Raw genomic sequence first — 27,277 nt, forward strand, 5'->3', positions numbered from 1 at the left:
GACGCTCCTGGCAGCGCCTGGAACCAGAAGAGAAGCCGGGTTCATTACATACGCATCAACTTCCACCTCGGTATCCTTCCATCCTTCCCGACTCCTCCGCATCTGTTTCTCTCTCTCTTCGAAACTTCAGGAGCAACGCCCACCTCTCCTCCCGCCCCACCCACCGTCCCGGGAGCTCCCCAGCCGCTGGATACCTGCGGTTGGAGAGGAGGGGAGCCAAGATCAGGGGTTCCGGGGAGCGGGCACAGAAAGAGGCTCCTACAAGGGTGAAGTGGGTGTTGTCTATTTCTGCAGGGCGAGAGGGCTCTGGGGGTGAGCTCCAGGCCACCAGGTCTGCGAGACTTGCTGGGGCTCGAGGTGCCCCTCAGTCGGTATTGAAGGTGTTAGGGATCAGGGGAAAAGAGAAATCCCAAGCGTGGGCTGGGATGCCCTCGGGTCTGTGGATCAGATCGAGAGGCTGACTTCTTTGCCAGCGGGGCGGAGAACTGAGCGAGCCGCAGGAATTTGGGGCGGGTCGGGTGGGGGCGCGAAGGGCAACGGAAACAGGAAGTGAGGGGCAGAGAGGCTGAAGGGGGTAGAAGGAGCATCAGTTACTCTTGGGGAGGCCGGTCCTCCTCCCCGACCCCCGCAGTGCCCGAGACCCGGCGCGCAGCCGAGCACCCGGTCCCCCGCCCAGACTTGGGGCCCGGCTCGCTCGCGGAACTCGAGGCCCGGAGCCAGCGATGGCTTCACTTGACGCCCCCACCCCTCAGCTCTGGGCCGCTGCCTGGACAGGCACAGAACTACACCTCCCGCGCGGCCCTCCCTCCACTCAGCCCGCGGCTCGGCGGGCATGGCTCGCTCACTCCTGGGAACTGTAGTCCCTGGTCCTGTCCGCCTTCTTTGGGAGGCGGCCGAGATGTCCAGCTCGGGGGGTTCTGGCAGCGCTCCCCACTTCCCTCCCTCTTGTCTTTTCAGCTATGGAAACTAGCTTCTCGCAGTGAGGAAAAATTATCCTCCTTCCAAACATTACGGTGGGTCCCGTTGGAGTCTACCAACATGCCTTACTCTCGAGCCACTTTCCTGCTTTCCCTTTGGTATTTAAATCCTGGATCTCAAGCTGGGCGATTCAGCTTTTAGGGGGCAAGTTTGAGAAGACTTCAGACACCGCTTACCTCTTCACCCTGTCCCTTTCAACTTCATAGGTTGGTCCCCGCTAGTTTCAAACATATTTGCTGATTTGGGGACTCAGAAAAATGGGACTTACACACCGTGAATAACCTTTGACATTTCCTCCCCATTTCCAAGGTTGATTCCACATGATTTCCAGCTTGTCTCCCCAATCTCCCCCCACCCCTTCTAGTACACCCGTGATAAACACACACAGAACTGCGGGTTTCAAAGAGGAAAAGAAGCAAATTTGTTGTTGGTAGGGGAGCATGAAGGGGAGGGTTCTTCACCTTCCCCAACATCTTGTAGAGATGGGAGGTTGAGGGGCAATAGAAAAGGCAGTAGATGGGGGCGCATGCCCCACTCTGTACAATATAGAAGAATCTGATATAGACACTTTGTATAAAAGCCACTTGTCCTCATTTGTGTCCTCTTGCTGACTGGCTGGGCTGGGGGGCACCGGGGAACAAAGAAGCTGGGGTGGTGGGCCAGGACACAGGGACACCCCCTGGTCCCCATCCTCTGGCGTCCCCTTGTGGGGTCACTTTGGATCCTTGGTGGGGGCATAGCAAAGCTCCAGTGGCCGGGACACCTTCCAGAACTTCTCATTCACCAGTTCCAGGGTCAGCGAGCCATTCAGTGTCTACAGAGGGGGTAGAAGAGAGAGGCAGGGTAAGAAAAAGTTGGAGAAGGTGGTAAAGGATATGAATGAGAGGCAGAAAGTGACCAAGGGAGGAAGAAAGAAAAAGGAATAATAAAAAAGGTGGGGTAAAGCAGGGGCATAGGGAGTGAGTAGGAAGAAGATAAGACACAGATGTGAGATGAGAGATGCAGAGGGAGAGTGGAGGGTGGGCTAGTTAGGAGGTCAGGATCCAGGGTCTGTGTGGCCCCAGGCCACCCTCCCAGCCTCTCCCCTCTTATAGCACTGCCCTCAGAGGCTCTCACCGTGAAAGCTCCACCCCCGGGGGCGATGTAGATGGTGTACTGCTTTTCACTGACACCTTCCAGACTGGGCAAGGCAGGCTCCTCAGGGCCGTCACCTCCTCCGGTACCCCCACCCTCTCCACCACCCCCATCAGGTCCCCCGGCATCAGAGGCGCCCCCTCCAGGCCCTCCTGGCTCCCCGGCTTCTTGCTGCTGCCTCCGCTCAAGGGCAATACGCAGGGCCAAGTACTTGGAAAGATGGTCCACTGTAGCATTCCCAGTTGTCTTCACATACCTGAAGTGGGAAAGAAGGCAGGTTTAGGGGACAGGAAGCCGCAAATGGAAAAGGGAAGTAGGGGATTTTCCAAAAGGGCTTCTGGGTTAGGGTTTCTTTCTGGGTTTGGGTGAAGCCCACTTCTGATGGACATCTATATGATCTTTTTGATTTCTCAGAGGTCAGGGGAAAGACAGGGCTCTCACCTAGTCTGGCAGTATTCTCCCTTCTCCACGAGCAGGGGGTGGGGCCGGAACACGAGCTCAATTTCTCCGCCTGGCTCCGGGGGACTGGGGGCCCCAGGAGGGCTTGGGGGGCCTAGGGTTCCCCCTCCCAAAGTCCCTCCCCGGTCACCAGAGTCTTCAGAACCGGCGCCCCCACCCACCCCGCCGGTGCCACCTCCCCCTGTCCCTACACTGCTCCCCCCTGCACCCCCGCCACGGGGTCGCTTGGGAGCAGGGCCTGGGGCAGAGTCAGGGGCAGAGTCTGAGCTCACATCCTCTCCATCCCCCTCTCCCTCCCCAGGCTCTCCTTCCCCCCCACTCATCGTGGTGGTCTGATCTGACCCGGGCATCGGCCGCCTCACACGCTGGGCCCTGTAGAAGCAAGTGGTTGAGGTTAGAAAGCACCACAGATAAGGGGTTTAAACTTTAAACTTAAGAGAACAAGAGATCAGGGAAATCTTAATGATGACACCTAATATTTATTAAACACTAACTACACGCCAAACACACTGCTAAGTATTTTGCACTGATCGCCTCACATAGTACAAATCTTAGAAGCAGGTGATTATATTCTATTTATGGTTGAGAAAACTGAGGCTTAGAAATGTTAGATAACTTCTGTGCAACCACAGCCTCTTGCCTTTCCACATGGACTCCAAGAACCAGTCGCATAGGTTTGTAGAAATGCAGAATTTCAGGCCCAACTCCAGACCTACTGAATTAGAATTTGCATTTTTCACAGACCCTCTGGTAATCTGGATGCTTATTAAAGACCGAGCAATGCTGGCCTAGAAGGTCATTTAATTCCCCGCAAGGTGAATCCAGAGTTTATGCTCAAAATCACTCCACTGTTCTAACTTCTAGAAAGTTAGAGGGTGAGCTAATTTTTTCTTAAGAATAGTAGTACCAGTTGCTAACTAGGAAGCTGCAATTTACACCCCTGGCTTCCAGACCTTGACAATCAGGCTGTGGTTAGCTATTAAGACGCTAAGGTTTAGAAGCTGGCAGGCAGCAAAGACGGCACCAGGAGTCTGACCCACGGATCTGTCCCACCAGCCCTGCTATCGCCTCTCTCCCGGCCCGAACCTGTGCATGGCCTGCATGCGCAGCCCCTCTTCAATGCTGGAGCTCAGTGCCTGTTGGTTGTGCAGGCGACTGAGGCGGATGAGCACCCGGTCTTGGTGGGCCTCATATTCCTCCCGGCTGGGATAGATCTTAGAGATCAGGGCATCAAAGTTGGGATCTGGCCGCAGAGACCGCTTGGATACCAGCTTCTTGCGGCAGGTAGGGCACTCCTTGTTCCTGGGGTGGGAGAGAGGAGGCCCTCAACGAGTCAGTCTCAGTCGCTAGGACACTGAGGCCCCAACTCTGTACCCTTCACCCCATCTCAAACACATCCCTCCCATTACCCGCTCCGCAGGGCCGTGACAATACAGTCGGAGCAGAATCGGTGGAGGCACTCCTTGGTGGTCATTGTATTCTTCAGCATGTCCAGGCAGATGGGGCACATGAGTTCTGAATGCAGTGACCGAGGGGAAACCGCAATCTCTGTGCCATCCATGATGGCTTCCTGGAGACATCAGTGAGTGGAAAGGTGATGGTGGGTTGGGGGGAAAGGGGTTTTAGAAACAGGTGGCAATGGAATGGGAGTTTTGAGAAATACAGTGAAATAACAGAATCTGGGTACCCCGTGTTGACCACTTGAGGAAGACGGGAATTCTGAGAAAGAGGAGCTAGTGACTTGGAGAGAATGGAGAACAGAAAGGAGTAGTGTCCATTAACTGAAAGTAGGAGCTTTGCAACAGGAGGATCTGAGGTTTGGTCAGAGGTCTGGGGCCGAGATGGCACAGATGTGGGGTTTGGGGAAGACTTTTTCAATCTAATTTCTTAAAGTGTGGTCTGGGTGCAACCTGTATCAGAATACCCTATGGTGCTTGTTTAAAACACAGATTCTGGGGGGCGCCTGGGTGGCGCAGTCGGTTAAGCGTCCGACTTCAGCCAGGTCACGATCTCGTGGTCTGTGAGTTCGAGCCCCGCGTCGGGCTCTGGGCTGATGGCTCAGAGCCTGGAGCCTGTTTCTGATTCTGTGTCTCCCTCTCTCTCTGCCCCTCGCCCATTCATGCTCTGTCTCTCTCTGTCCCAAAAATAAATAAACGTTGAAAAAAAAAAAAAATTTTAAAACACAGATTCTGGGGCCCCATCTCATTATGGTATCAGAATATTGGCAAGGCGTGGTGAGGGGGTGGGTTGCGCAGGGGAGGGCTCCATTTCTAGTAAACTTGGAAGGAAAGTCTTATATGCATTGACCTTTGACACTGAACTGAGGAACACTGAAGGTAATGTCTATGTGTTTACTATTTTTCAGATGAAGGCAGTCATACTCGCCCTACATCTGTGGCAATAGCTGATGTGAGAATGAAACGAGATAAATGTGAAAGTGCTTGGAAAAGATTAAGGTGATTCAAAGGTGGGGTCAAGGGAGTCTGTGACATCCGGCAGGGTCGGCAGAATAGGGCGAAAAATGGAAAAGAGGCTGTGAGATAGGGGTCTGTTTGAAGGGTTTGGGGAAAGGGAGTAAGCTGTGAAAGGAAAGTCCCTATCACCTGCGGGGTCCGGTGGAGCTCGTATAGACTCAGTTCCCACGTTTTGCTGGCATTCTGGGCATTCGCCGGCGTCGTCATGGTGACAGGGCACAGACCCCCCACCCGGGCTCGGCAGCGGTGGAGGAGGAGAGGTAGGCTGGGGAAAGGGGGAAGGGGGGGAAGGGTGTTAGGGGGGCCGCCCTCGCGCAGACCCCGCCCCTCCTGTGGCTCCCCCCACAACCTCCGCCCCGCGCCGCGCTGCCCCTCACCGGGCTCCAGCCGTCCGCGCCCCGTTGCCGCAGCGCCTCTCACTGGGCCCGGGCTCTTAGCCCCAGTTCGCTCGGTCCGCAGCCGCTGCTCAGACAGCAGCTCCCGCCGCCGCCGCCGCCATGGCCCGGGCGCTGGGGCCCTACGTCACTTCCGTTTGTCCCTCCGCTACTCACCCCCCCCCCGCCCCGCCAGCGGAGACGTCACCCGCCACTCCGGGCTCGGGTGGGACGCGACGTGGGCTCCCGGGTTCCCCCGCCCTCGGGCGCGTCCGCCTCGCGTGAGGAGCCGGCGTCCCCGGAGTCCCCCGCTACGTGGGGACCGCGGTCTCAGTTCCCGGGCCGGCACCGTCGCGCTGCCAACCTTAGCCACCGTTCCCTTCCCGAGGTCCCCACCCGGGGCCTCCGCTCCGGAGGGCGGGGCCTGGGATCTCTTGGACCCCGGGAGGGTAGAGAGGGGTTGGAAAAGGGGCCACCTCCCCCACTCCGCGTCCCCTAGCGGCTCTGGGGGACAACTGCCCCCCTCCCCACAACTCCGTAACCCCAGCCCGGCATTCCGGGGAGGGGAGGGGGAAGGCTGGAAAGGATCTTCGGCCTTTTCAGTCCTCCAGTCCTGTGAACGCAACTAAATCCGGATGAGCCCGGGATTCCCCTTACCACCCTGGGGACTTGCTGCACCCTTCGCTTTGGCTCTCCCTAGACCCTCCGACCCGCTCTCCCCTCGAGGTTTGGGGACAGCGGCTCGGGACGTCCAGACTCAACTCTCGGCCGGAGCCATAGACTCGAGAATTGCGTTTGGACAATCAAGAGCCGCGGCCCGGGGCGGGGGAGGGAGGCGCACGGGAGGAACAGGGGAATGGAGACACCACGCGGAAGCAGGGGCACACACACACACACACACACACACACACACACACACACACACACACACACACGATGGGGCCCCTATAGGGGAGGGGGTGTGCGCGTGTGGGTGGGTGGGGGCACAAGGGGCAGAATGTCTGGAGTGGGAAGCGGACAGAAGCCTCCTCCAGGACTTTTCTGTAAAGGAAGGGGACAGGGAGGAAAGAGAAGAGGAAGGGGCAGAGCGATCCCCATTGAGGGCAGGGGATGAGATGTGGGGGGGCGGGGGGGGGGAAAGACCGTAGTGGGCGTCCTGTCTCCTCCAGCCTGAGCTGGGGCTCCCGGACTTGGGCTGCAGCTGCCAGGGGGTAGCCTGTTTCTGGGACAAGGCAGCAGTGGGTCCCCTCGCCCCCTCCCCCAGTTCCCCCCTACTTCCCTGTCCTCTCCTTCAGTCCGTGGCCAGTCCTTATGTGGGCTCCAGAGTCGATTAGCGCGGACCCCCTCCCCTTCCTCCTCCTCCTCCCAGCCCCCTCCCTTCTGCTCTCCTCCAGCCCCTTTCATCGGCTGGTCCATTCCCCTAATCCTGGCCCCCTCCCCTAATCCCCCCCACCCGACCCCAGGCCGGCTGCAGCTATTGTAAGGTGGAGAGAAAGGGGAGGGGGGGGACTCAGAAAAGGGAGGGGGTAGGGGAGGGCCACCTGTTCCAAGACCCCCTCCCAAGGCCAGACTGGACACCAGGATGGGGCCATGAACAAACCACCCTTGGGGACCATAAGGACCCAGGGAATTGGGGAGAGGGTACTGGGGCTGTAGGAACAGTGGAAGGGGGTGGGGGCCGAGACCCCCTCCCTCTATAAAGACCCAGAATGTCACGCATACACAGTGACATACACTCTCTCCTCTCACACCCGGCGGCGGGGGTTGCCCTGGGAGACCAGGCAGTGAAAGGGAACAATCCTTCGGGAAAGGGAAAGGAGGGGGAGGTGGGGAAGGGTCTGAGGGCTTAGACACAAGAAGAACCGGAGGTGGCAGGGAAGAGGATTTGGAATTTATTAGGGTCACAAGCACCCCTGCCTCCCATATTCAGCATTCCAGAGCCATACACTGCCACCCCTTTTGTAGCCTGGGAACTCAGAGTCCTCATCAGCAGGAGGCCGGGTGGAGTGGTGGGGGAGTGAGCAGAATCCAGGGTCCGTGAAGCAGTTACATGAAAAGACCTCCTGGGAGGGGCAGAAACATTTGGACAGATGCATAGGTGGAGACAAATGGGCTGGGGGGGGGTGCCCAGTTCAGTCCCTCGCCTATGGGAACTTCTGCTCTTCCCTTAGTGGCTCCAGACTCCCTTCTCTTGCTTTCTCTTATCATCTAGGTTCCACTTCTCTGCCTTCTCCCTCCCCATGATGGCCTCATACCAGTGACTTCCACTGAGGCCCCTGTGATGTATCCACTGTCTTCAGATGCCAAGAATGCGACCACATCTGCCACATCTATGGGAATGGTGGGGAAAAGGCAGAATCCTATTCACTTTCATAGATCCAAAGTCATCACCTCCCACCAGAACCCCTCCCCGCCAACACACACACACACACACCAACCACCAATCCTGGTGAGATCCTTTCAGATCCCACAAAGTTTGGGATTTCTTCATTCAGGCCCCCTCCCTAACTCCTTTTCCTTATTCAGTGCTCACCCTCAGGATCCCCCAAATGCCCCATCGGGATCATTCCAGTCACCTGTAAGAAAACACTCATACATGTGTAAATGTTTCTTTTACTTTTTTTTTTTTTTTGGTAGGCTGTCTGTGGCACCTTTTTCTTTTTTCATTCCTTGTACACTTATTGAATATCTACTATTTGTCAGGCCCTGTGCTCAGCATTCTCTCTGAAGCCCAGAGAGATTGGGTGTCTGAATAACTCTGCCCTCTACCCACAGCCTCCTACCTTGTCCAGCACTTTCTGTGGCACTTTCTGTGTCATGGGTGTTGTAATGAACCCTGGGAGGACAGAGTTACAGCGGATCCCATGTCTGTGGAAGGGATAGTGGCTGCTGACTCTGGAAAGGGCTGAACACTGACACACCCCCTCCCCAGACCTCCCACATGGCTCAGCAAATCCCTCTGTACCCCCAGCTGTGTCTGACTAACCGGCCAAGTTCTCGAGCTGCAGTCTGGGTCAGCCCAATCACTCCAGCCTTGGATGCTGCGTAGTTTGTCTGTCCCATGTTCCCCACCTATAGGTGAGTCAGAGATTTGGAATGAGTCAGGAGTCCCAAGGAGGGGCTCTCCTCTCTGTGCCCAATTGGCTGGCTGACCTTCTCCTAACTCAACCTGACCTTCCCTGTGATGCTACTGATGTTGATGATGGAACCATGACAACCACTGGACACCAGGAGTTGGGCTGCAGCTTGAGTGACTAGAAAGATGCCCTGGTGGGGAAAGAGTAACAAGGCAGAAAGGAACAGTTGGGTGACAGTCCTCCTCCAGCTCCCTCCCCCAGGCTAGAGAAACCAGAAGTCACAGGTTCAGAAGTCGCCACCTTGAGGTTGACAGCTATGACTTTGTCCCAGTCATCCTCAGACATGTGGAGCAGAAACTCATCCCTGGTGATCCCAGCACAGGACACAACGACGGACGGTGGGCGAGAAAAGCAGGCCTATGGAAGGGGGCGGTTACACACCAAAACCCAAGTAGAGCCGGGTTAGTGAAGACAATCAATGTTGGCTCTTTAAAGGGGGCGAGGTCGTCTCGCGTTCACCTGTACTTGTTCCAGCAGGCGCCTGACCGCCCCGGCCTCAGACACGTCAGCCTGGAAGGCTGCGTGGTCCCCGCAGGGCGCCACCTCCTCGCTCCCCCGCCCGCCCAGCAGCCGCACCGTCTCGCTTGCCGCCGCCTCGTCCAGGTCGCAAGCGGCTACGGCGGCCCCCTCTCTGGCCAGGCGCACACTGACAGCTCGGCCGATGCCGCTACCCGCGCCTGAGGTGGGAGAGAACACACGGAGTGGGGGGAAGGGGAGAAAGGGAGGAGTAGGCAGGGTCAGGGGTCAACAGGGCGCAAAGTAGTAAAATTCGGACCAGGGGCCAGAGGTCACAGCGGCTGCAGACCCCAAGGACAACACTCCGGCACCCCGACCCGCCCTGGAAGAACATTCCCTCAACCTGTGACCAGGGCCAGCGCCGAGCGGAGACGGAGCTGAGACGCCATGTCCGCCGGCGGGTGGGCGGACACTGAACCCAGCACTGAACCAATCCTAGCGCAGAGGAGGCGTGGCAAGAGCAAAGCCGCGCCAACCTAAGCCCGGCCAGCGTTGAGTCTTCGGAGGCCACCAGCACAGGCTGACCCTCCACCGCGGGGGCGTGGTCACGCGCCACCGCTTGGGGGCCTGGGGAATGGGAAGATGAGGGGCCCTCATTCTCTCAAAAAAGACAAAGACCGCGTTTGGGGCGGAAGATCCGAGGACTTTATTTCCGGTTACCACCCCTACCCCTCAATTCAGTGATATCAAAAGAATAGGAAAAAAAAATCAGGCCATGAGATTGGCAAGCCCACCTCCCCCCCTCAATCACTCCCAAATCAGGACACACGATTGATGTTTAATTGATGTATATCCCCCACTCTTCCTGCTACCCACTCTGTCCAGGGCTCTGGTCTTCCCTGAAGCTTCCACCAACAGGTGGGAAGGGAGGGCGGACCTTGGATAAACCTGCTCTTGGTAGCTTGGTTTTCTGCAAACAGGTTCGGTAGGGAACACGGGGTAGGCTGTCATCACCTCTCTTCTCCAGCCTTCTTCATGGCCCCATTTAACCCCCTAAACCCAACAACATGGTCAGCACATGACTAACACTATGGTCCCTCTGACTTCTCATTCTCACTTCTGCAGCTCTTATAAGACTGCAAAATCTTGATGGCCCTAATGACAACGTTACCACTTCCCTAGCTTACAACTTCCTTCAGCAGACATCCCTGGCCAGGGTCCCCAACTTCCACAGACCCCTGACCTGGAAGGCTTACACACTAGAGATTTAGGGCTGGAGTGGGGACGGTTTACCCCACCTCTCACTCGAGGTGGGCAATCAGCACCATCATGACAACTCCCCCTAGCAGCCCCAGCACCTCCAGAAGTGACTGCAATGGTGATGCCTCCCTCAACAGCTCAGGCAACACGGACACCGTTGCTACATAGATGAAGCCACCTGCAGTGAATGGCAGAACCCAGCCAGGACCTGTACCACTTGCAACTTCACTGCCCACTGCCCCTCCTTCAGTTAGGAGGGCACAGGCTGTGCCTGCCAGTGCCCCTATTGCCGTCAGTAGTTGCAGACGCATCGCCTGGTGGGCAGAAAAGACAGAAAGGCATTCAACAACATCTAAAGATGATCAGTGGTTAGGCATGTTTGGTGGGGTACAGGTATATATGGGTAGGGTGCAGGTCTTTGGGACCTGAAGAATAAGGCAAAAAGAGGAGGATCTAGAATCGACACTTTCTGAAAAACCTAAAAATGTCAAAGAGGTCCTTTCCACAGAACTTCTGATTTGGAAGGTCAGGGTGGGGGGCAGTGTAAAACACCCTCATAAACCATTCAGACGGTTTGTGGACTAGAATTCAAGAAATACTGAGCCACAGGACAAAGAAACAGAAGTTCTTCTCCCTCGTTTCTAGAGGCTGTATTGTTTGTAACAGTACCAACTTGTCTGAAACTAATGCGAGGCGATCTTGGGTTTTGGGTGGGTGAACAGGAGAGGTAAAGACTGAGGCAATCGTGTCTCGCGCACATCATTACCAACCTGTTTTTTGCTGCACCCAGACTGGACCAGGATGGCAAAGTCCCCAACTTCATGGGGCACTTCATGTAGCAGAACAGTCATTGTGGTCAGGATCCCTAGCCCCCGACCTCCTCTAAATGAAGCACCAATAGCCAGACCATCTGTGAAGTTGTGCGCCAGGTCAGCAGCCAGATTCAGGTACCCTGATACACGCAGATCTTGTACAAGTAAAAAGGAAGACAATGGTTAGAGTCATCTACCACCCCTTGTCCCAGCCCTTCAGCCATTATCTCATCTCCCCCCAGAGACCACTTCACATCCAGCCCCTTCATGTTTCTCAGACACCTGCCATTACCCACAGTGTATATTCCATGTGATTTGTGATATCCTTTGCCCAAGTTTATCGATAACCCTGGCCCTCACCTGAACCTTTTTTTTCCTCTTCAGAATTCTGAGGTCTCACTGGCCCATCTTTGAGCCCTGTGCTCCCTCCTCTCCTCTTCCGAGACCCACCTGCTTCCTTTTCTTCTTCCTCTGAGCTCTGTTTCTCCTTTGAAGACCGCTCTGAGGAAAGAAGTTAGTAGAGTGGAGAACAGAAATCTCCAGAAATGTCCTCAAAAGGGAAGTCCCCTCCTGCTGAAGAGCCGTAAGGTAAGGGGATTCTGCAGCAGGCAAGGTGGCTTTCAAGGAAAGCTGTTCCTGTACTCACCCTGTCTTCCATGCCCATGACCTCCCTGTGTGTGACCATGAGCGTGTCCATGTCCGTGACTGTGTCCATGTCCTCCTTTCACATGTCTCACAAATTTCTCCACCACAAGAAAGGCAACAATTCCACTGAGGACCCACAGTCCCACAGACAGAATGGGTCCCTGGCCTGGGAATAGAGGCATTGAGACATTAAGGGAAATATGGATTCCAGACTCCTCCTCCCCAAGTGCAGGAAGAGAACAGGGAGGGAAAGACCTCTCTCAACATCCCAATACATCTCCATCCACCCCTTCCTCACCACTGTGGGAGTGTCCATGTCCAGGCTGCTCCAGAGGGTGGTGAGAATGAGGTTCTAGAGGAAGGGGGAGAAAAAGCCAGATGAGTGAATACCCTGCCCAAGGGGCATGCATTTGGGGGAATACTGGAAGGTCAAGGATCACAAAGGATGAAGAACCCTTCTGCCCAGAGAATAAAATATGTTAAGATTTGCAGTAGTGGCCAAAAATCACTTACCCAGAGCATGAGGAATGAGGTGCAGAAAGGCATCTCCCAGGAGCCCACCGGAAGCAAAACTGAGCAAGATCTGGAGCAGAGAGCGGTGCCGGGGGGAGTTTGATTCCACAGGGATAAGGAAGAGGACAAAAAATGGAGCTGCGGAGATCAGCACTGTGGCCCCCAGTGCCTGGTGAGGGGAGAGTCAGGGGTCAAGTGGTGTGGGGTTTCCCAACAATCCAGAACCGGCCCCTCTCTCTCCCATCCCCTGGGGACTCACATAGGCCCAGAGAGTGACAGTATCCAGGTCCTGCTTGATGCCTGGAGCCCCAGACTCCCCATAGCCTCCATGGCTGTGCTCATGGTCATGTCCATGTCCTCTGTGGTAGAGGCTCTCATGGGATTGGCCATGGCTATGGCCATGGTGCAAATCCTCATGTGAATGTCCATGTTCGTGACCGTGGGTATGCCCATGCCAGATGCTCTCGTGAGTGTGGCCATGGCCATGGGCATGACTGTGTCCATGGTGAAAATCCTCTTGTGAGCGCCTGTGGCTGTGGCCATGGAAGTCTTCGTGCAGGTCCTGGTGCAGGTCGCCATGACCCCCGTGTGCGGCCACTAGCAGCCCCAAGGCCGCCCAGGTCAGCAGTCCCATGGCCACCCAGTGGGGAGCCCCCAGGCCCCTGGCCATCACGCTGACCAGAGGGACAGAGATAGTGACTCCACTTGACCCTCAACTCTACACCTATGCAGGGTCAGTTTTACTCCGTTTGTGCCCTCCGTCCACTTCTATGGGCCGCTCCCCGATTCCGTTCTGTCCCCACCCACATTGTTCCCAAGACTCGGTCTCTTTATCTCGAACCCCCTCCCGGATGTAGGGCCCTGGGACACCGCTCTAGGCTTTGATCCTCCACTTTACGGACTCTCTGGGCCCTAGTCTCTATGATCCACTAGAAGATGGAAAAGGTCTGGAAAGGACGGTAGGGTAAAGCAGGGAATTCTCACCGGCTTTAGGATCTTCTCCTTTCCCGGTTTGCTCGGACGTGGCAGTCCCGCCTCTAGCTCCCGCGAGAACAGGAAGTTCCGCTCCCCCTCCGTCCCGATACCTTTACCAAGATGGCGACACACCGGTGGCGGCGAGGCCACGCTGCTCTGGCGCGCATGCGCAGGTGTGGAGGTTATTTGAGGGGAGGCTGGGCGAGGCCGGCTAACTGGGCTGAGGAGACCGCCTCCTCCGTTTCCAACTAGACGAGGGGGCGGGAACTAGCACGGAGACTTCCCGTCTATACCAAGATGGCTGCCATATCGGCGCTGTCATTTTGGTACAGAGCAGAGCGAAGCGCTTAATTCGACCCGGTTCAGGCCAGAGTCTTTTTCTCTGGGGCTTCCTCGTGCTCAGCTAGTCCCCCGGTCAATACGTGGGAATCCCTGGTACCTCTACGGTATCCTTGCACTCACCCAAGAGTCATGTCTTGGGCTGCTCGCCCGCCCTTCCTCCCCCAGCGGCATGCCGCAGGGCAGTGTGGGCCGGTGGGGGTGCGAAAAGAAATGCATTGTGGGGTCGCCTCCCGGTGGCGGCGGCGACGGCCCTGGCTGGATCCCGCGGCGGCGGCGGCGGCGGCAGCAGCCGGAGAACAACAAACCCCGGAGCCGGAGCCAGGGGAGGCTGGACGGGACGGGATGGGCGACAGCGGGCGGGGTGAGTGTCCTAGCGGACGGACCGGCGAACCAGTCACCGCGTTATCTGCGACCCCTCCCCCCCGTCCCCTGGAGCTCTTTCCCTGGCGCTCCCGCCCCCTTGTTTGTAAACATGCGTCCCCTCCCTCCCGAGGGCCTTAGCGCCCTCCCCCACCGGGGCGGGGCGGGGGAGCTTCCGCCCTCCTAGCTTTGGCTGTTTGAGGCCCTACAATCCAGAGGTCCTGGGCATGGGATTTGAGTCCTCGAGTTTGGGGACTCTGGTCGTTTGAAGGCAGATTCTGCGTCCTAGGAAGGGTCCCTTCCACCTGTTTTCCTTGCACGCTCTGGCTACACGCTGGGAATGGAGGGGCTGTCAGTTCCACCCCACGTGCTGCCCCACCCACATAAGACATGTCTGGCTTGGGGTGACCAAACGGATTGCTTGGAATTGTCCCTCACTTGAACTATCCTGCCTTTTGTTAACCCCCTCCCTCACCACAATTAGGAGTTAAACCGTTGTTTGACAACAGGGTGTTTCTGGACTTGAGGATGGGTGGGGTGGGTTGGGTTGGGGTGGGGCGCGGCGGGGGATTAGAGAGAATTAAAGTCTCCAGTTGGATGATCTAAGACTCATTTTCTCTTTTTGTCTTTCTGTCTGTGTGTCTCTGTGCCTGTACGTACCCCTCCCTCAGACTCCCGAAGCCCAGACAGTTCCTCCCCGAATCCCCTTCCCCAGGGGGCCCCTCCCCCTTCTCCTCCTGGCCTACCCCTACCCCCTTCAGCAGCCCCAACCCTTGGAGGTTCCGGGGCCCCACCCCCACCCCCGATGCCACCCCCTCCACTGGGCTCCCCTTTCCCAGTCATCAGCTCTTCCATGGGGTCCCCTGGTCTGCCCCCTCCAGCTCCCCCAGGATTCTCCGGGCCTGTCAGCAGTCCCCAGGTGAGAGGTCGTGGCTCACTGACTGCCTCTCCACTTTCATTTCCTTGTTTTCCTTGTGACCCCAGATCCTTGTGTGAACTTCCCCATGGCCCACTGACCTTCCAGTCCTCTAATCCTGGCAGGCCTGTGGTCCTTGTGAGACCCCTTGCCCTTCCTGAGGTGACTGATCTTTCAGTGCATGCTTCCTTCCCAGCCCTATAGAACAACCCGATATTCTGATGTCCCTTTCATCTATCGGTTATTTTTCTGCCCTTTTTATCCCATCTGCCGTCCTGAGATATATGCCCTTCGGGGCCCCTGTGTTGCACAATTTCAAGGAGAACTGTATGTCTAATTTTTGGGGGGTTGTGCTCCAAGGGTGGCCCTTCACATAGACTGCAATGTAAATAATGTCCTCTGTGATGTGCAATGCAGGGCCCTGCCTAGGTGGTAGGGGATGATTTCCATGACCTCTGAGAGATTCTCCTTCCCAGTGAGTCTCCCTGTGACTTCCCTATTTCCCCCATCCCAGATTAACTCAACAGTGTCGCTCCCTGGGGGTGGGTCTGGCCCCCCTGAAGATGTGAAGCCACCAGTCTTAGGGGTCCGGGGCCTGCACTGTCCACCCCCTCCAGGTGGCCCTGGGGCTGGTAAACGGCTATGTGCAATCTGCGGGGACCGAAGCTCAGGTATGGGGCTCAGAGATCATCGGCAAGGAAGAAAGAGAGTATCTGACATTTACCATCACCTGTGGGATTCCCAGGGGCTCATGGGGTTGCATTGGAGCAAGTGGATGGGAGGAAGCCTGGTGATGACTAAGGGACCTGAAGCTCAGATGTGGGATGGGGGATGGTCAGGGGGAAGAGGGGGCTGGTATAGGGTTTTTGAACAGTAAGGAGAGTGGGACTGGGTCATCCCTCATATCCTGGTTCCCCATCTGTGTGGATGGATTTAAACTAAGTTTGCTGGGAGGGAAGTTGGCAAGGGACTTGATTGTGAGGGGTCTACATGCGGCCTTGCTGTTGCTGTTCCCATCTCCTTCAAGGCAAACACTACGGGGTTTACAGCTGTGAGGGCTGCAAAGGCTTCTTCAAGCGTACCATCCGTAAGGACCTGACCTACTCGTGCCGGGACAACAAGGACTGCACAGTGGACAAGCGCCAGCGAAACCGCTGTCAGTACTGCCGTTATCAGAAGTGCCTGGCCACTGGCATGAAGAGGGAGGGTAAGGGCCTGCGTCAGCCGGGCTTCCTTGGCTACCCTATGGGAGAGGAGGGAGGAGGTGGAGGGAAGACTGCAGGAAACTGCAGACTGTACCTCTCAGGACTGGACTGTTCTCCCTCCTCCTCCAGAGGGCGATATTTGATTTCTCTCTTCCCTCCTCATCAGCTCTTGTCTCTCGAATTCTGCTCTGTTCTCTTGAGTTTCCTTTTTTTAATGGGGCTGCTTCTCTGTGTCCGGCACCCATGACCCCTCCCATCTGGTGCTAGGGTAGGATAACTATTCCTTACCCATGATGAGTTTCTCTGTCTCCCCTTCACTAACCTGAATAGTTCCTCCTCTTTTGACCAGTGCTTGTGTGCCTGTGATTTACCTCTCCCTCTCTCTCTGTCTCCCTGTTATCTGTGATTCCTCCTCCAAAGTCTGGGACTCTACTCTTTGAAGCTGCAGACTTTACTGAAGACCTCAGGGCTGCCTCCCCTTCTCTTTCTCTTATCTTCTTAAGTCTAATTCTGGAATTTTCAGACACTTTAAGGTATCTTGGTCCTATGCCTCATTTTAGAGAAGATGAGCCTGAGGCCTGGTTTTTCTGGGGTCATGCAACGAAAGAGGGGGCAGGGCTGCAATCAGAACCCACAAGTTTGAAGACCCGGGCCAGTGATCCTTTCACTGTGACTTTGTTGAATCGGAAGAGCACCAGATTTGCAGCCAGGCACACTTGGATTTAGATGGACGACTTGCTCTATGTTATGTGAACTTGGACAAGCTGTCTAACTTCTCCAAGCCCTAAAATTTTCATCTTTAATAACAAAGATAAGAGATCCTGGAATTTTCATCATAATTGAGTGAATGTTGAAATGTATTTGGCCCATTTCTTAGACCCTAGGTTTAAATGTTAGTTTTCTTCCTAATTCCTTTATCCTGCCTTCCTCTTCTCCTTCTTGGCTTATTTATATGCTCTTTTATAGCCCCTGCTTCCAGACTCCCTAGTCTACCATTTCTAGTGACTTCTCTAATTTCTATAAATATCTCCTAAGGGCCTTGAGAACCCTGATAAGGCCCTAAAGACATTTCAGAACCCTTCACGGCTGACTGTTGACTTTCTACTTTTTCTTCTCCTCCCCTCCCCTCACCCCAGCGGTACAGGAGGAACGTCAGCGGGGGAAGGACAAGGACGGGGATGGGGAGGGGGCTGGGGGAGCCCCCGAGGAGATGCCTGTGGACAGGATCCTGGAGGCAGAGCTTGCCGTGGAGCAGAAGAGTGACCAGGGCGTTGAGGGTCCTGGGGGAACCGGGGGTAGCGGCAGCAGCGTGAGTGATGGGGTCAATCCACTCTCTCTCCTGATGGGGGATGGGGGACGGGAGTCTAGGTTGGTTCTATTTCCCTCTCCCCTCCCTTTACCCTCCATCCCCCTTAACACTGCCTGGGACTGGAAGTGCTGCCAAACAAGGTCTCTCAAACATCTGAGGTGGGTGTGATAGCTTTCTCTGTCCCCGTCCCAAAACAACCCAGTGGTAGAACCATGGGCTAGTCCTAAATAAATAATTGTTTTCGCGAATGCCAGAAGAGAAGCCTGACTAATGGGGATTGGTTCAGATGGGTTTGAAGGGAGACTCTAGATAAGGAGGTGGTGTCAGAAACCTCTTACAAGGGGGGGACTTCCAGTGTACCTCCAGACCTTCCGTAACTCTTACCTCCCCATCCCCTGCAGCCAAATGACCCCGTGACTAACATCTGTCAGGCAGCTGACAAACAGCTATTCACGCTTGTTGAGTGGGCGAAGAGGATCCCACATTTTTCTTCCTTGCCTCTGGATGACCAGGTCATATTGCTACGGGCAGGTCAGTGACCTTGGATCCCCTTTACCTCTTGATATTTGATCCCTGTTTGACCTCTGACCTTCAGTGACCCCAGTGCATACTTACATACCAAGGGAGCCAAGTTCATTGATTTCCTCACTTCTTCTCTTCCCCTGATATGCTTTGAATCCCATGGTCTGAGCTCTGGCTCCTGACCCTTGCCGCCCCCCACGCAGGCTGGAACGAGCTCCTCATTGCTTCCTTCTCCCACCGATCCATTGATGTCCGAGATGGCATCCTCCTCGCCACAGGTCTTCATGTGCACCGCAACTCAGCCCATTCTGCAGGCGTGGGAGCCATCTTTGATCGGTCAGTGGCCTTCGGCTAGGCTGGCCTGTAGGTAGAGGGGGTGGGGCTTTAGGCTGGTCCGTGTCCAAGGCTGGCTGAGCTGTGACCTTTGAGTGACCTGCAGGTCCCTCTCCAGGGTGCTGACAGAGCTAGTGTCCAAAATGCGTGACATGAGGATGGACAAGACAGAGCTTGGCTGCCTGAGGGCAATCATTCTGTTCAATCCAGGTAAGAGGAGGATTACCCCTGTTTCTCAAGACCAAGGCAACCTTGGAGCCTCCTCTTCTCCGGAGACTCCTAAGTTACCCAGCTATCCCCCTCAATCTGGAACTCTCCCAGCTGACCAAGAAAAACCCACATGCACTGATACGTTCCCCTTTGGCCCCATTCCACAACTTAGCCAGGCACCTGTTAAAGGGCCAGTAGGTGGGGCCCAAAAGGGACATCGTGTGGGCCACATCTCCACATTTGTCCTGATTTGATTTGTCTTCTTCCTCCTCTCTTCCCTGCCATCCCAGATGCCAAGGGTCTCTCCAACCCCAGTGAGGTGGAGGTTCTGAGGGAGAAAGTGTACGCATCACTGGAGACCTACTGCAAACAGAAGTACCCTGAGCAGCAGGGACGGTGAGAAGGAGCTGTGGGGGTGTGGGGTTGTGGGGTGCCATGAAGTTGTGTTCAGGGCCTGTGTGGTTCCAGCTGTCTTCTCCCACCTCTGCTTCAGGTTTGCCAAGCTGCTGCTACGTCTTCCTGCCCTCAGGTCCATCGGCCTTAAGTGTCTAGAACATCTGTTTTTCTTCAAGCTCATTGGAGACACCCCCATTGACACCTTCCTCATGGAGATGCTTGAGGCTCCCCACCAGCTGGCCTGAGCCCAGACCTACACGTGGTGCTCCTCACACTTGAGGAGTACACATCTGAGAGGGACTCCAGCCTTGGGGGCACGGTGGGGAGGGGCCGTGTCCTAGAATCTTGGTGGGGTGAGGAGTACGGGGCAGAGTTGAGACCTCCAAGGGGATCCATAAACCCTCCAAGAGGTTTGCTTGATATCCCAAGTCAGAGGGGACCCCAGATCCTTGTGAGGGCTGGACCTCATCCTTCAGTGACCTTGAGTCTCTGAATTTGTCTTGGGTCTGTCATGATTTGGGGTGATTTCTTACCCCCTGCCTGGAACGATCTCTCCTTCCCCCAGCACAAAGCACTGGCCTTGCTCACAGGACCTTGCTTCCTTCTCATCTTGCCTCACTTAGCTACCCATGTGAAGAGAGAAAATGGGAACTCTCCCGGAGATGGATACTGGGGGGCAGGCCCCCCAAACTGATGGACATGGGAGTAGCACTCTGACAGGCTTTCCTCCAGGCCTTGAGAGCCTTGACAGTAGCCCAGCAGGTGGGGGCTACTCTGGAAGAGGGAGGAGCCCTGTCACTGTCTCCTGTCCAGAGCCCCCCTCACACTTCACCTCCTGCTGCAGTCAGACTGAATAAAAAGGTGGTGGTGGTTAAGGGTGGGTGAAGATGTAGGAACCGATCTGCTATTTTTAATTTCCTCTGAGGATAGAGACTTGCAGTTAGACTCAAAGAAGTACTGTACTTTCCCAGGTTGACTAAGAAATGCCAGTGGTGGAGGTGGTGTTTGGGAAAGGCAGGGCCCTGAGATGGTCTGTCCCTGGGGCCCTTCAAGCACTGGCCTTCCCTATCCCCTCCCCCATCTCTTGTCTAACTTGGGGAAGGGGCCTGGGATGTGATGGCAGGGTGGTTTGGTGAGTAGTCTTCAGGCCCTTCCTTTCACAGCCTTCCCCCAGACCTGGGCACAGTGTAGACTGGGGACACAGGACCCTGGCCTGAGAATTGAGGGGGGGATGGTCAGCCTGCAGAGATAGGGTGCTGGGGCTGCATGATTTTTGCCTCGCAGCCCTTCTCTCTGGGTTTCCTTTCCCTTCTCTTTCACTCACACATAAAATAGCTTTCAAATTAAAATCGCTGTTTTCTGGACTGAGGTGACTGTGTTGGGGGGGGCAGCACTGCGTTGGCCGCGTGTGTGTGTGTGGGGGGGGGGGGGCATCCGGTCGGGAGCTCCGGACGAGCTCCCTTGACGCCGCCGCCGAGGTTCCCCGGGGCCTGAGAGGCGGGCACAGGGTGGGGGACACAAGGCGCGCTTTGTCGGGGAGGGGGGGAGAGGGTGTGCCAGGCTGGGGGCGGGGCCGGCCGGAGGAGGAAGAGGGGGGCAGCTGATTCTCAAAGGCGCCTTGTTCGCTTGCGCCCTCCTAGCGCCAGCGGGCGGCGGCGCCTCGGCTCGCTCCTGTCTTCTCCGGCCGCGCCACGGGCTCCGGGCAGACCCGGCGCCGTGCCCGTCCGTGGGGGCGCACTGGGCGTTGAGCGCGGCGGCCTCCTCAGGCGTTGCCCGCCCGGAGGCGGCCTCTCGTCCCTGAGTGACCCTGTTTCCCCGGACTCTTCCAACTAGCGTCGACGGCCCCCTGAGTCCCTTGCCACCTGGGCTCCCGGACTCCCTGACCTCGTCCCCCCATTTTCATCTCCTTGGACCTGATTATCCTGTGTGTGTCGGGCTGTACAGTCTCTGGCTCTCTCCGCCCCCAAACTAAGTCCCTCTGCCTCCCCTCTAACCACCTGCCCCCCCCCCTCCCCCCGCAGCCGTCGGGTTGCAGGTCTCCAGTCGCTATCTATAGCCTTGTCTATAAATACCCCCACCCCAGGCCGGCTCTGTAATTACACTGGGCGGGGCGAGGGGAAGTAATTATGGAGACCTGTTGGGGGGAGGTAGAGACCCCCAGGCCCGCCTCTCTCCTCCCACAGTGCCCTAAATCCCGCCCAGGACTGCTGAAAAGGGGCTCTGGGCCCTTAACGGGGAGGGAATTGAGGTGGGGGCTTTGACTGGACGTCTGAGTCCTAGAAAAGGAAGGGGCAGAGGAAGAGATATTGGGGTTCCCGAAAAAGGAATCGGGGGTATAGGCCATTCAGCCTCTGCAAGGAGCAAGGGTCAGCGAACGAGGGCTGCTGTCTCCCACCGCTCCCCCCCCCCCCAACCAGGTGGAGATCGAGGGTGGGGTTTCCCCTCGGTGGCTGTGGGCGGGCGGTTGGAGGCGGGGGCTGGGCCGGGGGCGGGGGCGGGGTGGGGGCTGTGGGCCGCCGGGGTGGCCGGGGACACACAGGAGCGGCGGCCACTGAGGAAGGAGCAGCGCCAGAGCCCCGACGAGGCTGGGCCGCTGAGAGCTGTTGCTACCCGACAGCCTCTGACCTCCGCAGGACCCGGGCGTCCGAGGCTCAAAGCCTGCTCGCTCTCTCCTGTCAGCCTTGGGGGGCGTTCAGCGCCTCCGGCCGCCCGTAGGTCCTTGGGACCGGGCGTTCGGGTCGCCAGCCATGGAGCGGTGCAGCCGCTGTCATCGCCTCCTCCTGCTGGTACCGCTGGTGCTGGGGCTGAGCGCCGTCCCTGCCTGGGCAGGTAAGAGGAATCCGACGCCTGGGTTCTTGGAGTCAGGCTGCAGCTCTGAGTACCCCCCTGGGTAGGAGATAGCTGATGCCCGAGGCAGAGCTTCTAAGTTCAAAAAGGGGATTTAGGGGGCTAAGGGTCCAGACTCGAGGGCAGGTCACTCGGTTCCCTTGGAACAAAGATAGGGATCTCTTTGCCTCCTTGGAGTAACTGGGAGAGGGCAGGTAAAGCTGAAAGGTGGAGGCTCACCTAAAGAGGGGACTGGATGCTGAGGTACTCTGGGAGAGCCAAAGCTGGCCAAAGCTGGTGCAGTCCAGCCAATGCTGGGGTGGCCAGGTAGATGCCAGTGTTGATGGGTGAGGACGGTGTGTATATCTTCCGGGCTTTCTATCTATATGTCTGGGGTGAGGGGCGAGCATCTGTGGGTCAGAGCAGAGCCTAGTGAGGAGAGAAAGAAGGGATGCCTGGACTGTTTGTCCCACTGGCTTCCCCGACAGGATCCCCTTCCCCCTCCCTGTGCCCTCGATGCTGCCACGCGGCTGGCTCTGGGGAGCACTGGGGCTGGCTGCCAACAGGACGGCCGCTGGACAGGCTGGGATCAGGTGTCTGAGGCGAGAGCCAACTCTTTGCATTCCTGCCCCACCCCTCCCCCTCTGGCCAGCGGGGCTCCCCTGGGACCCTGGTGTCCACAACCCCAATCTTCTCCTTCTTTTTCCCAGGATCCAGAAGTCCTGGCACCTAGGAAAGGGATTTGATGTCAGACAGGAGGGGGCTGGGAGCACCTGGGTCCTAAGCAGGCAGGAGCCAGCCTCCCACTCATAGAAACACTAGAGGATAATTTGCATGTAACTCCACCATTCATTTCTTCTCCGATGTGGAAAGAAAATGGTCAGAATAGCAGCATAAAGGATTTAGATTAGATTACAGAAGGAAAAACTTTCAAGATGTGAGGAGGATGAGGCTGAGGGACTGGAAATTGAAGTGTGTGATGTTTCTGGACTCTTGGAATCTTTCTTAAGGAGGAAAGGAACCCTCTAGCATGGAGGCAGGGGATGGCTGAGATGACTGTCTCTTGTTTTGGGGCTGAGGGGCTAGAGATGGGACTCTGTAGGTAGATAGGCTAGTGTGGACTTCATTAGAGTAAAAAATGGGGCACTTGGGGGCCAAAGGTAGAATGGTGGGGGTGATGGGGCTACTAGTGGGGAGCGTGTGGGGCAGACTGAGGCTGGAGTCAGTGGGGCACGTATGTGGCCTGAGGTGGGCAGATGGGTGGGCAGACCTGTGGGTAGACCGTCTATAGGATGGAACTGTACTCCTGTGGGGTTTGGTGAAAGGCGGGGGCCTCTGAGGTCTCCTTGGCCTGGGGTCTCTGTGAGTCTCTGTCTCTCTGTCTCACTCACCCTTCCTTTCTCAAAGCGGCCCTTGTGTGTTGGTGTTTGCGGAGCTGCCACACTCAGGGGCCAGGCTAGGGCGGGGGGGGGGGGATGTTGGTGAAGGGGAGGGCACGGCCGTGGTTTCCCCGTGCCTGGACTCAAAGGGCCTTTTCTCTGCCTGTCCGCCCCACCTCACCCACCCCACCCAGCTCTCCTCTCCTGATCACTCTGGCCCCTGCCCTGCCCCATGCTTCTGTGAAAATTTTGCTGGACTTTTTTTTGGAATTTTTCCAATCTGGAGCTGATGGCGTGAGGAGTGCGAGGGAGAGGTGACCTTTGTCTTCCCGGGAGTGTGAGCCTTGGGAAGCTGAATTCAAGGTGGATAGGGCTGATGGCCTGGGTCTTGAATCTTTGGATCCAAGAGGTGGGGGTGGTGGGGCAGGGTTGAAGTTCCAGGTGTGGGGAGCTTGCCCGGGTTTTGGGCAAGGACTCTGATGGGATCCACAGATGTGTGGCTCAGGGCCCTGGACCTGCTCCGGCTCCTCGTGGCAGCTTCAGCTCCCACCCCCGCCCCCCCAGCCCATCTCCCAGCCAGGGGTATAGACTCCTGGGGTGGCTCTTTCTGCTCTCTCCTTCCTCAGCGTGGTCCTCCCCACCTCCCCAAACACGGAACTGAAGCAGCCTGAAGCCCCGTTCCCTTAGATCTGCCTCTCTGCTCCCTGCCTGGTGGCCCCCCTGCACCTCCTGTGCCCAGGATGATCGATTGCCCAGATGTTGTTTGTGCTGGAGATATGGGAAAGAGGCCAGAGACCCAGGGACCAAGAGATACAGAAAGGGAGTGAGAGAGGGAGAAAGACAGGGAGACACAAAGATCAACAGATGTGGAGACAGGGAGAGTAAGACGGAGAGAGAGAAGGGGAGATGGTGGAGAGTAGAGAGAGATTCATAGGCTGAAAGACAAAGATCAGAGGAGACCGAGTGAGACACACTGAGAGGGAGAGGGGCAGGGGTCACATGGAGCTAAATACAGGGCCAGTGCTGCCCTTTCCCAGGTGACTCTGATTTCCCGTCCAAATAAGGGGCATTCAGAGACAAGTAAGGAAGAGGTGACCTTTCTTTTCAGGGAGTTTGAGCCCCAAGAAGCTGAGTTCTAGATCCCAAATACCCCCATATCTTGGCCGTCCTGAGGGTGTGTCCTTTCTCCTGATCCTTATGGACTTTCCCAGGTGCACCCTCTGTGGATGTGCTCCGGGCCCTGAGGTTCCCCTCCCTTCCTGATGGTGTCCGGAGGGCGAGAGGCATCTGTCCAGCTGATGTGGCCTACCGAGTGTCCCGACCTGCCCAGCTCAGTGCACCCACCCGCCAGCTCTTCCCAGGTATGGGTGACATGGTGAACTAGTGAGAGCTGGGGTAGGTCATGGGGTGGGGTCTGGAATCAGACACCAGAAGGGAAGGGTTTTCTGGCTCTTTGTGCCTCTCATTCCACCTGGTTATGTCTCTCCCGGGTACCAGGAGGTTTTCCCAAAGATTTCTCATTGCTGACTGCTGTCCGGACCCGCCCTGGCCTCCAGGCTCCCCTCCTGACTCTCTATAGTGCCCAGGGTGTCCAACAGCTGGGCCTGGAGCTTGGCCGACCCTTCCGCTTCCTGTATGAGGACCAGACTGGAAGGCCTCGACCCCCCGCTCAGCCAGTCTTCCGAGGCCTCAGCCTAGCAGATGGCAAGTAAGTCAGTTTGCTCCTCTGGTCTGCCTGGACTACACCTTCAGGAGCTCCCCTCTGGCCACTGCCCCAGAACCCCTACTCCTTAAACTAGGAAACCTGCCAACGTTTTTGGCCACATGTCACCAACCTAGCGACACTTCAAGCCCAGGTTTTGGGCTTCAGCTACTTCAAGCCCAGATTTTGGGCCTTAGAGTTTAAATCCTTGCCTGTGCCTTAGGCAAGTTACTTAACTGTTTTAAGTGTCAGTTTCTATGGGCTGTAAAATAGGGATGAGAATCATGAGAATCAAATGAGAAAAGTAGTGCCTGGTGCATTGTAAACACTCAACAAATGGTAGCTGTTATGATGCTACTATGATTACTGTCATTGGCTCCAACCTTTCCATCAATTGCTCCCCAGCCCTGTTGACTCCCCGCCCCCCGTCCATCAGTCACTTGAACCGCTCCCTCCATGACCAGGTGGCACCGTGTGGCAGTGGCTGTGAAGGGCCAGTCTGTCACCCTCATAGTTGACTGCAAGAAGCGAGTCACCCGGCCTCTCCCCCGAAGTGCTCGTCCGCTGTTGGACACCCATGGAGTGATTATCTTTGGTGCCCGTATCCTGGATGAAGAAGTGTTTGAGGTAACAAACAGAGAACAGAGAACAGAGAACAGAGGTATTTCTGGTCTCATATCTTGTGTCTGTTCCCCTTCTGGGACCAGTACTCCATCTTCTTATGCCCTGACCCTTCATTTGACCTCTTATGAGTTTGTATTTCCATATCCTATCCTCAGGGCTGATTTTCTATGTAGCAGAAATAGGTGCCCATGTGTATGGCAGGACAGATGTCTCCATCAGTCTTCATCAGTCCGCCTATCCATTCATCTCTTTAACTAATATCTCTATCTGCACCCACCCATTCATTTACTCATGTATTTCCCACCCATTCATTTATGTGCTCACACACTAATCAAGCATTCAGGTTTGTATCCACACGCTTGCCCATCTTCCTCTGCCCTGCCACTTTCTTCTTCACTCATCCATCAATCTATCCATCTTGAACCCATCCATTAGTTCCCTCATTCATCCACCCACCCAGCCCATCTACCCATGCATATGAGGATGCATGTATTCATTCATCCACTCATTCACCCACCTATATCCTCACCCAACCACTCTCCATCCAACCATTCATTCATTCACATGTTCCCTTCCATCCACCTACCTACCTACCATTCTGTTTTCTCTATTTCTCACCTCCATTTATCTACCCACCAATTCTTTCATTCATTCATTCGCTCATTCACTATCCACCAACCCTCCAGCCAGTGGTGCATTTGAGCCCCCATCCATCCATCCATCCATCCATCCATCCATCCATCCTCTCACCTAGCCAATCAATATTCTCTGAATACCTGCTGTCCCAGTTTCAGGGGGAATACAGAAGAGTAATATAAGGTCTCTATTATTCTTAGCAGCTCCTGGCTCCTCTTTGAAGATGAGACAATAACCCCAAACTACAATATAAGGCAGCCTTGTGCTAAGTACCATGTGTGGGCATAAGTAAATGCCATTGGAATTCAAAAATGGCTTCCCTCTCCCCCATTTCTAGAGGTTCTGAGAATTATCATCATCACTGCCATTGGCAGGTCAAAGCAACTAAGGTTGGGCCATTGTTTCCAGGGCCTTTGTGAAAAAGTTGATGCATTACCATAGGGGCAGGAGGTAGGCAAACAGTGTTGGACTTAGAGTTGGAATGTTTGAATTCTAGTCTTGAGTCTACCATTGAAAGTGACCTTGGGGGCAGTCATTGTCCCTTTGAGCTTTTCTGAATGGAATATATCAGACAATAGGCATAAATATCCTTATCCTACTGACTTTCCCAGTTGTTGTGAAGGTCCAATGGGATTATGGATGAGAAGGTCTTTTGAAAACTGAAAAGGCTGACAACGATCTTCTCCCATTATGTTGTTTTACATAGGATTGGCTCTTACCTTGTGTCCCAAACTCTACCTTCTGTTTCTCTCTGAGGCCCTCTCTGCCTCCCTCCATTGGTGTTTCTTCCTTGTGTCTTTGCAGGGTGACATCCAGGAGCTTGTCATTGTCCCAGGGGTGCAAGCTGCCTATGAATCCTGTGAACAGAAGGAGCTGGAGTGTGAGGGAGCTTGGAGGGAGAGACCTCAGAAACAACACTCTCACAGGGCCCAGAGATCTCCAAAGCAGCAGCCACCAAGACTTCATAGGCCACAAAATCAGGAACCACAGCGACAGGTGAGAGAACTGGGTGAACCCCAAACCACAGCATACCCCAGGGAGGGAAGATACCCATACACCTCCCCAGGGCAATTCCCCCAATGTTCCAGAGCTCCCAATACTATTTTGGGCTCCCATCCTCCCCTCCACTAGGGCTGCTCCCTAACCATACCTCCCTATTCTCATCACTCCCTCCTCCCAGTCCTCATTCATAAACGTTTTTATTTTCAATTAAAAATAAAAAGTGTCATTATGAAGAATTCATGGCTGGGAGCTGTGTCCCCTGCTCATGTCTCCTTTCCTCTGCCAGTCTTTCTGGGAC

General features: G+C 55.8%; 5 protein-coding genes across 7 annotated transcripts; 2 read left to right on the forward strand and 3 right to left on the reverse strand.

The window, feature by feature from the left end:
* Positions 1-1,375: 1,375 nt before the first annotated feature.
* On the reverse strand, positions 1,376-5,555 carry RING1 (ring finger protein 1). Its single transcript, XM_047102676.1, has 7 exons — positions 5,423-5,555; positions 5,175-5,310; positions 3,981-4,141; positions 3,658-3,873; positions 2,554-2,943; positions 2,095-2,368; positions 1,376-1,792 (listed from the first exon to the last, which is right to left on the reverse strand). Exons 2-7 carry the CDS (start codon positions 5,250-5,252, stop codon positions 1,691-1,693), a joined length of 1,221 nt encoding a protein of 406 aa, XP_046958632.1. The 5' UTR covers positions 5,253-5,310; positions 5,423-5,555; the 3' UTR covers positions 1,376-1,690.
* A 1,733-nt stretch (positions 5,556-7,288) lies between these two features.
* Positions 7,289-9,492, reverse strand: HSD17B8 (hydroxysteroid 17-beta dehydrogenase 8). Its single transcript, XM_047101526.1, has 9 exons — positions 9,416-9,492; positions 9,016-9,233; positions 8,797-8,913; positions 8,594-8,686; positions 8,406-8,491; positions 8,203-8,287; positions 7,953-7,995; positions 7,675-7,749; positions 7,289-7,482 (listed from the first exon to the last, which is right to left on the reverse strand). The coding sequence occupies exons 1-9, from the start codon at positions 9,459-9,461 to the stop codon at positions 7,466-7,468; spliced, it is 780 nt and encodes a 259-aa protein (XP_046957482.1). The 5' UTR covers positions 9,462-9,492; the 3' UTR covers positions 7,289-7,465.
* A 202-nt stretch (positions 9,493-9,694) lies between these two features.
* On the reverse strand, positions 9,695-13,565 carry SLC39A7 (solute carrier family 39 member 7). 2 transcript variants are annotated; one of them, XM_047101524.1, is made up of 8 exons: positions 13,227-13,565; positions 12,502-12,916; positions 12,243-12,411; positions 12,028-12,081; positions 11,731-11,895; positions 11,445-11,585; positions 11,043-11,239; positions 9,695-10,586 (listed from the first exon to the last, which is right to left on the reverse strand). In XM_047101524.1, exons 2-8 carry the CDS (start codon positions 12,910-12,912, stop codon positions 10,314-10,316), a joined length of 1,410 nt encoding a protein of 469 aa, XP_046957480.1. In that variant the 5' UTR covers positions 12,913-12,916; positions 13,227-13,565; the 3' UTR covers positions 9,695-10,313. The 2 variants fall into 2 exon arrangements, with proteins under 2 accessions (XP_046957480.1, XP_046957481.1); XM_047101525.1 differs by lacking the exon at positions 13,227-13,565 and having other exon boundaries at positions 12,243-12,395; positions 12,770-12,821.
* Positions 13,566-13,568: 3 nt separating this feature from the next.
* RXRB (retinoid X receptor beta) lies at positions 13,569-20,174 on the forward strand. Of its 2 annotated transcripts, none has more exons than XM_047101523.1 (10): positions 13,569-13,920; positions 14,591-14,838; positions 15,350-15,506; positions 15,863-16,042; positions 17,177-17,349; positions 17,751-17,880; positions 18,075-18,207; positions 18,311-18,414; positions 18,705-18,810; positions 18,908-20,174. In XM_047101523.1, exons 1-10 carry the CDS (start codon positions 13,689-13,691, stop codon positions 19,053-19,055), a joined length of 1,611 nt encoding a protein of 536 aa, XP_046957479.1. In that variant the 5' UTR covers positions 13,569-13,688; the 3' UTR covers positions 19,056-20,174. The 2 variants fall into 2 exon arrangements, with proteins under 2 accessions (XP_046957479.1, XP_046957478.1); XM_047101522.1 differs by having other exon boundaries at positions 13,603-13,920; positions 18,323-18,414.
* A 1,383-nt stretch (positions 20,175-21,557) lies between these two features.
* LOC124528868 (collagen alpha-2(XI) chain-like) lies at positions 21,558-27,118 on the forward strand. Its single transcript, XM_047102707.1, has 5 exons — positions 21,558-21,639; positions 24,227-24,376; positions 24,513-24,723; positions 25,182-25,344; positions 26,782-27,118. Exons 1-5 carry the CDS (start codon positions 21,558-21,560, stop codon positions 27,106-27,108), a joined length of 933 nt encoding a protein of 310 aa, XP_046958663.1. The 3' UTR covers positions 27,109-27,118.
* Positions 27,119-27,277: the final 159 nt, after the last annotated feature.

This window comes from Lynx rufus, unplaced genomic scaffold, assembly GCF_022079265.1.
Source record: "Lynx rufus isolate CCGP_SWC_20201006 ecotype Redwood Valley unplaced genomic scaffold, mLynRuf1.p SCAF_6, whole genome shotgun sequence".
Lineage (NCBI taxonomy): Eukaryota > Metazoa > Chordata > Mammalia > Carnivora > Felidae > Lynx > Lynx rufus.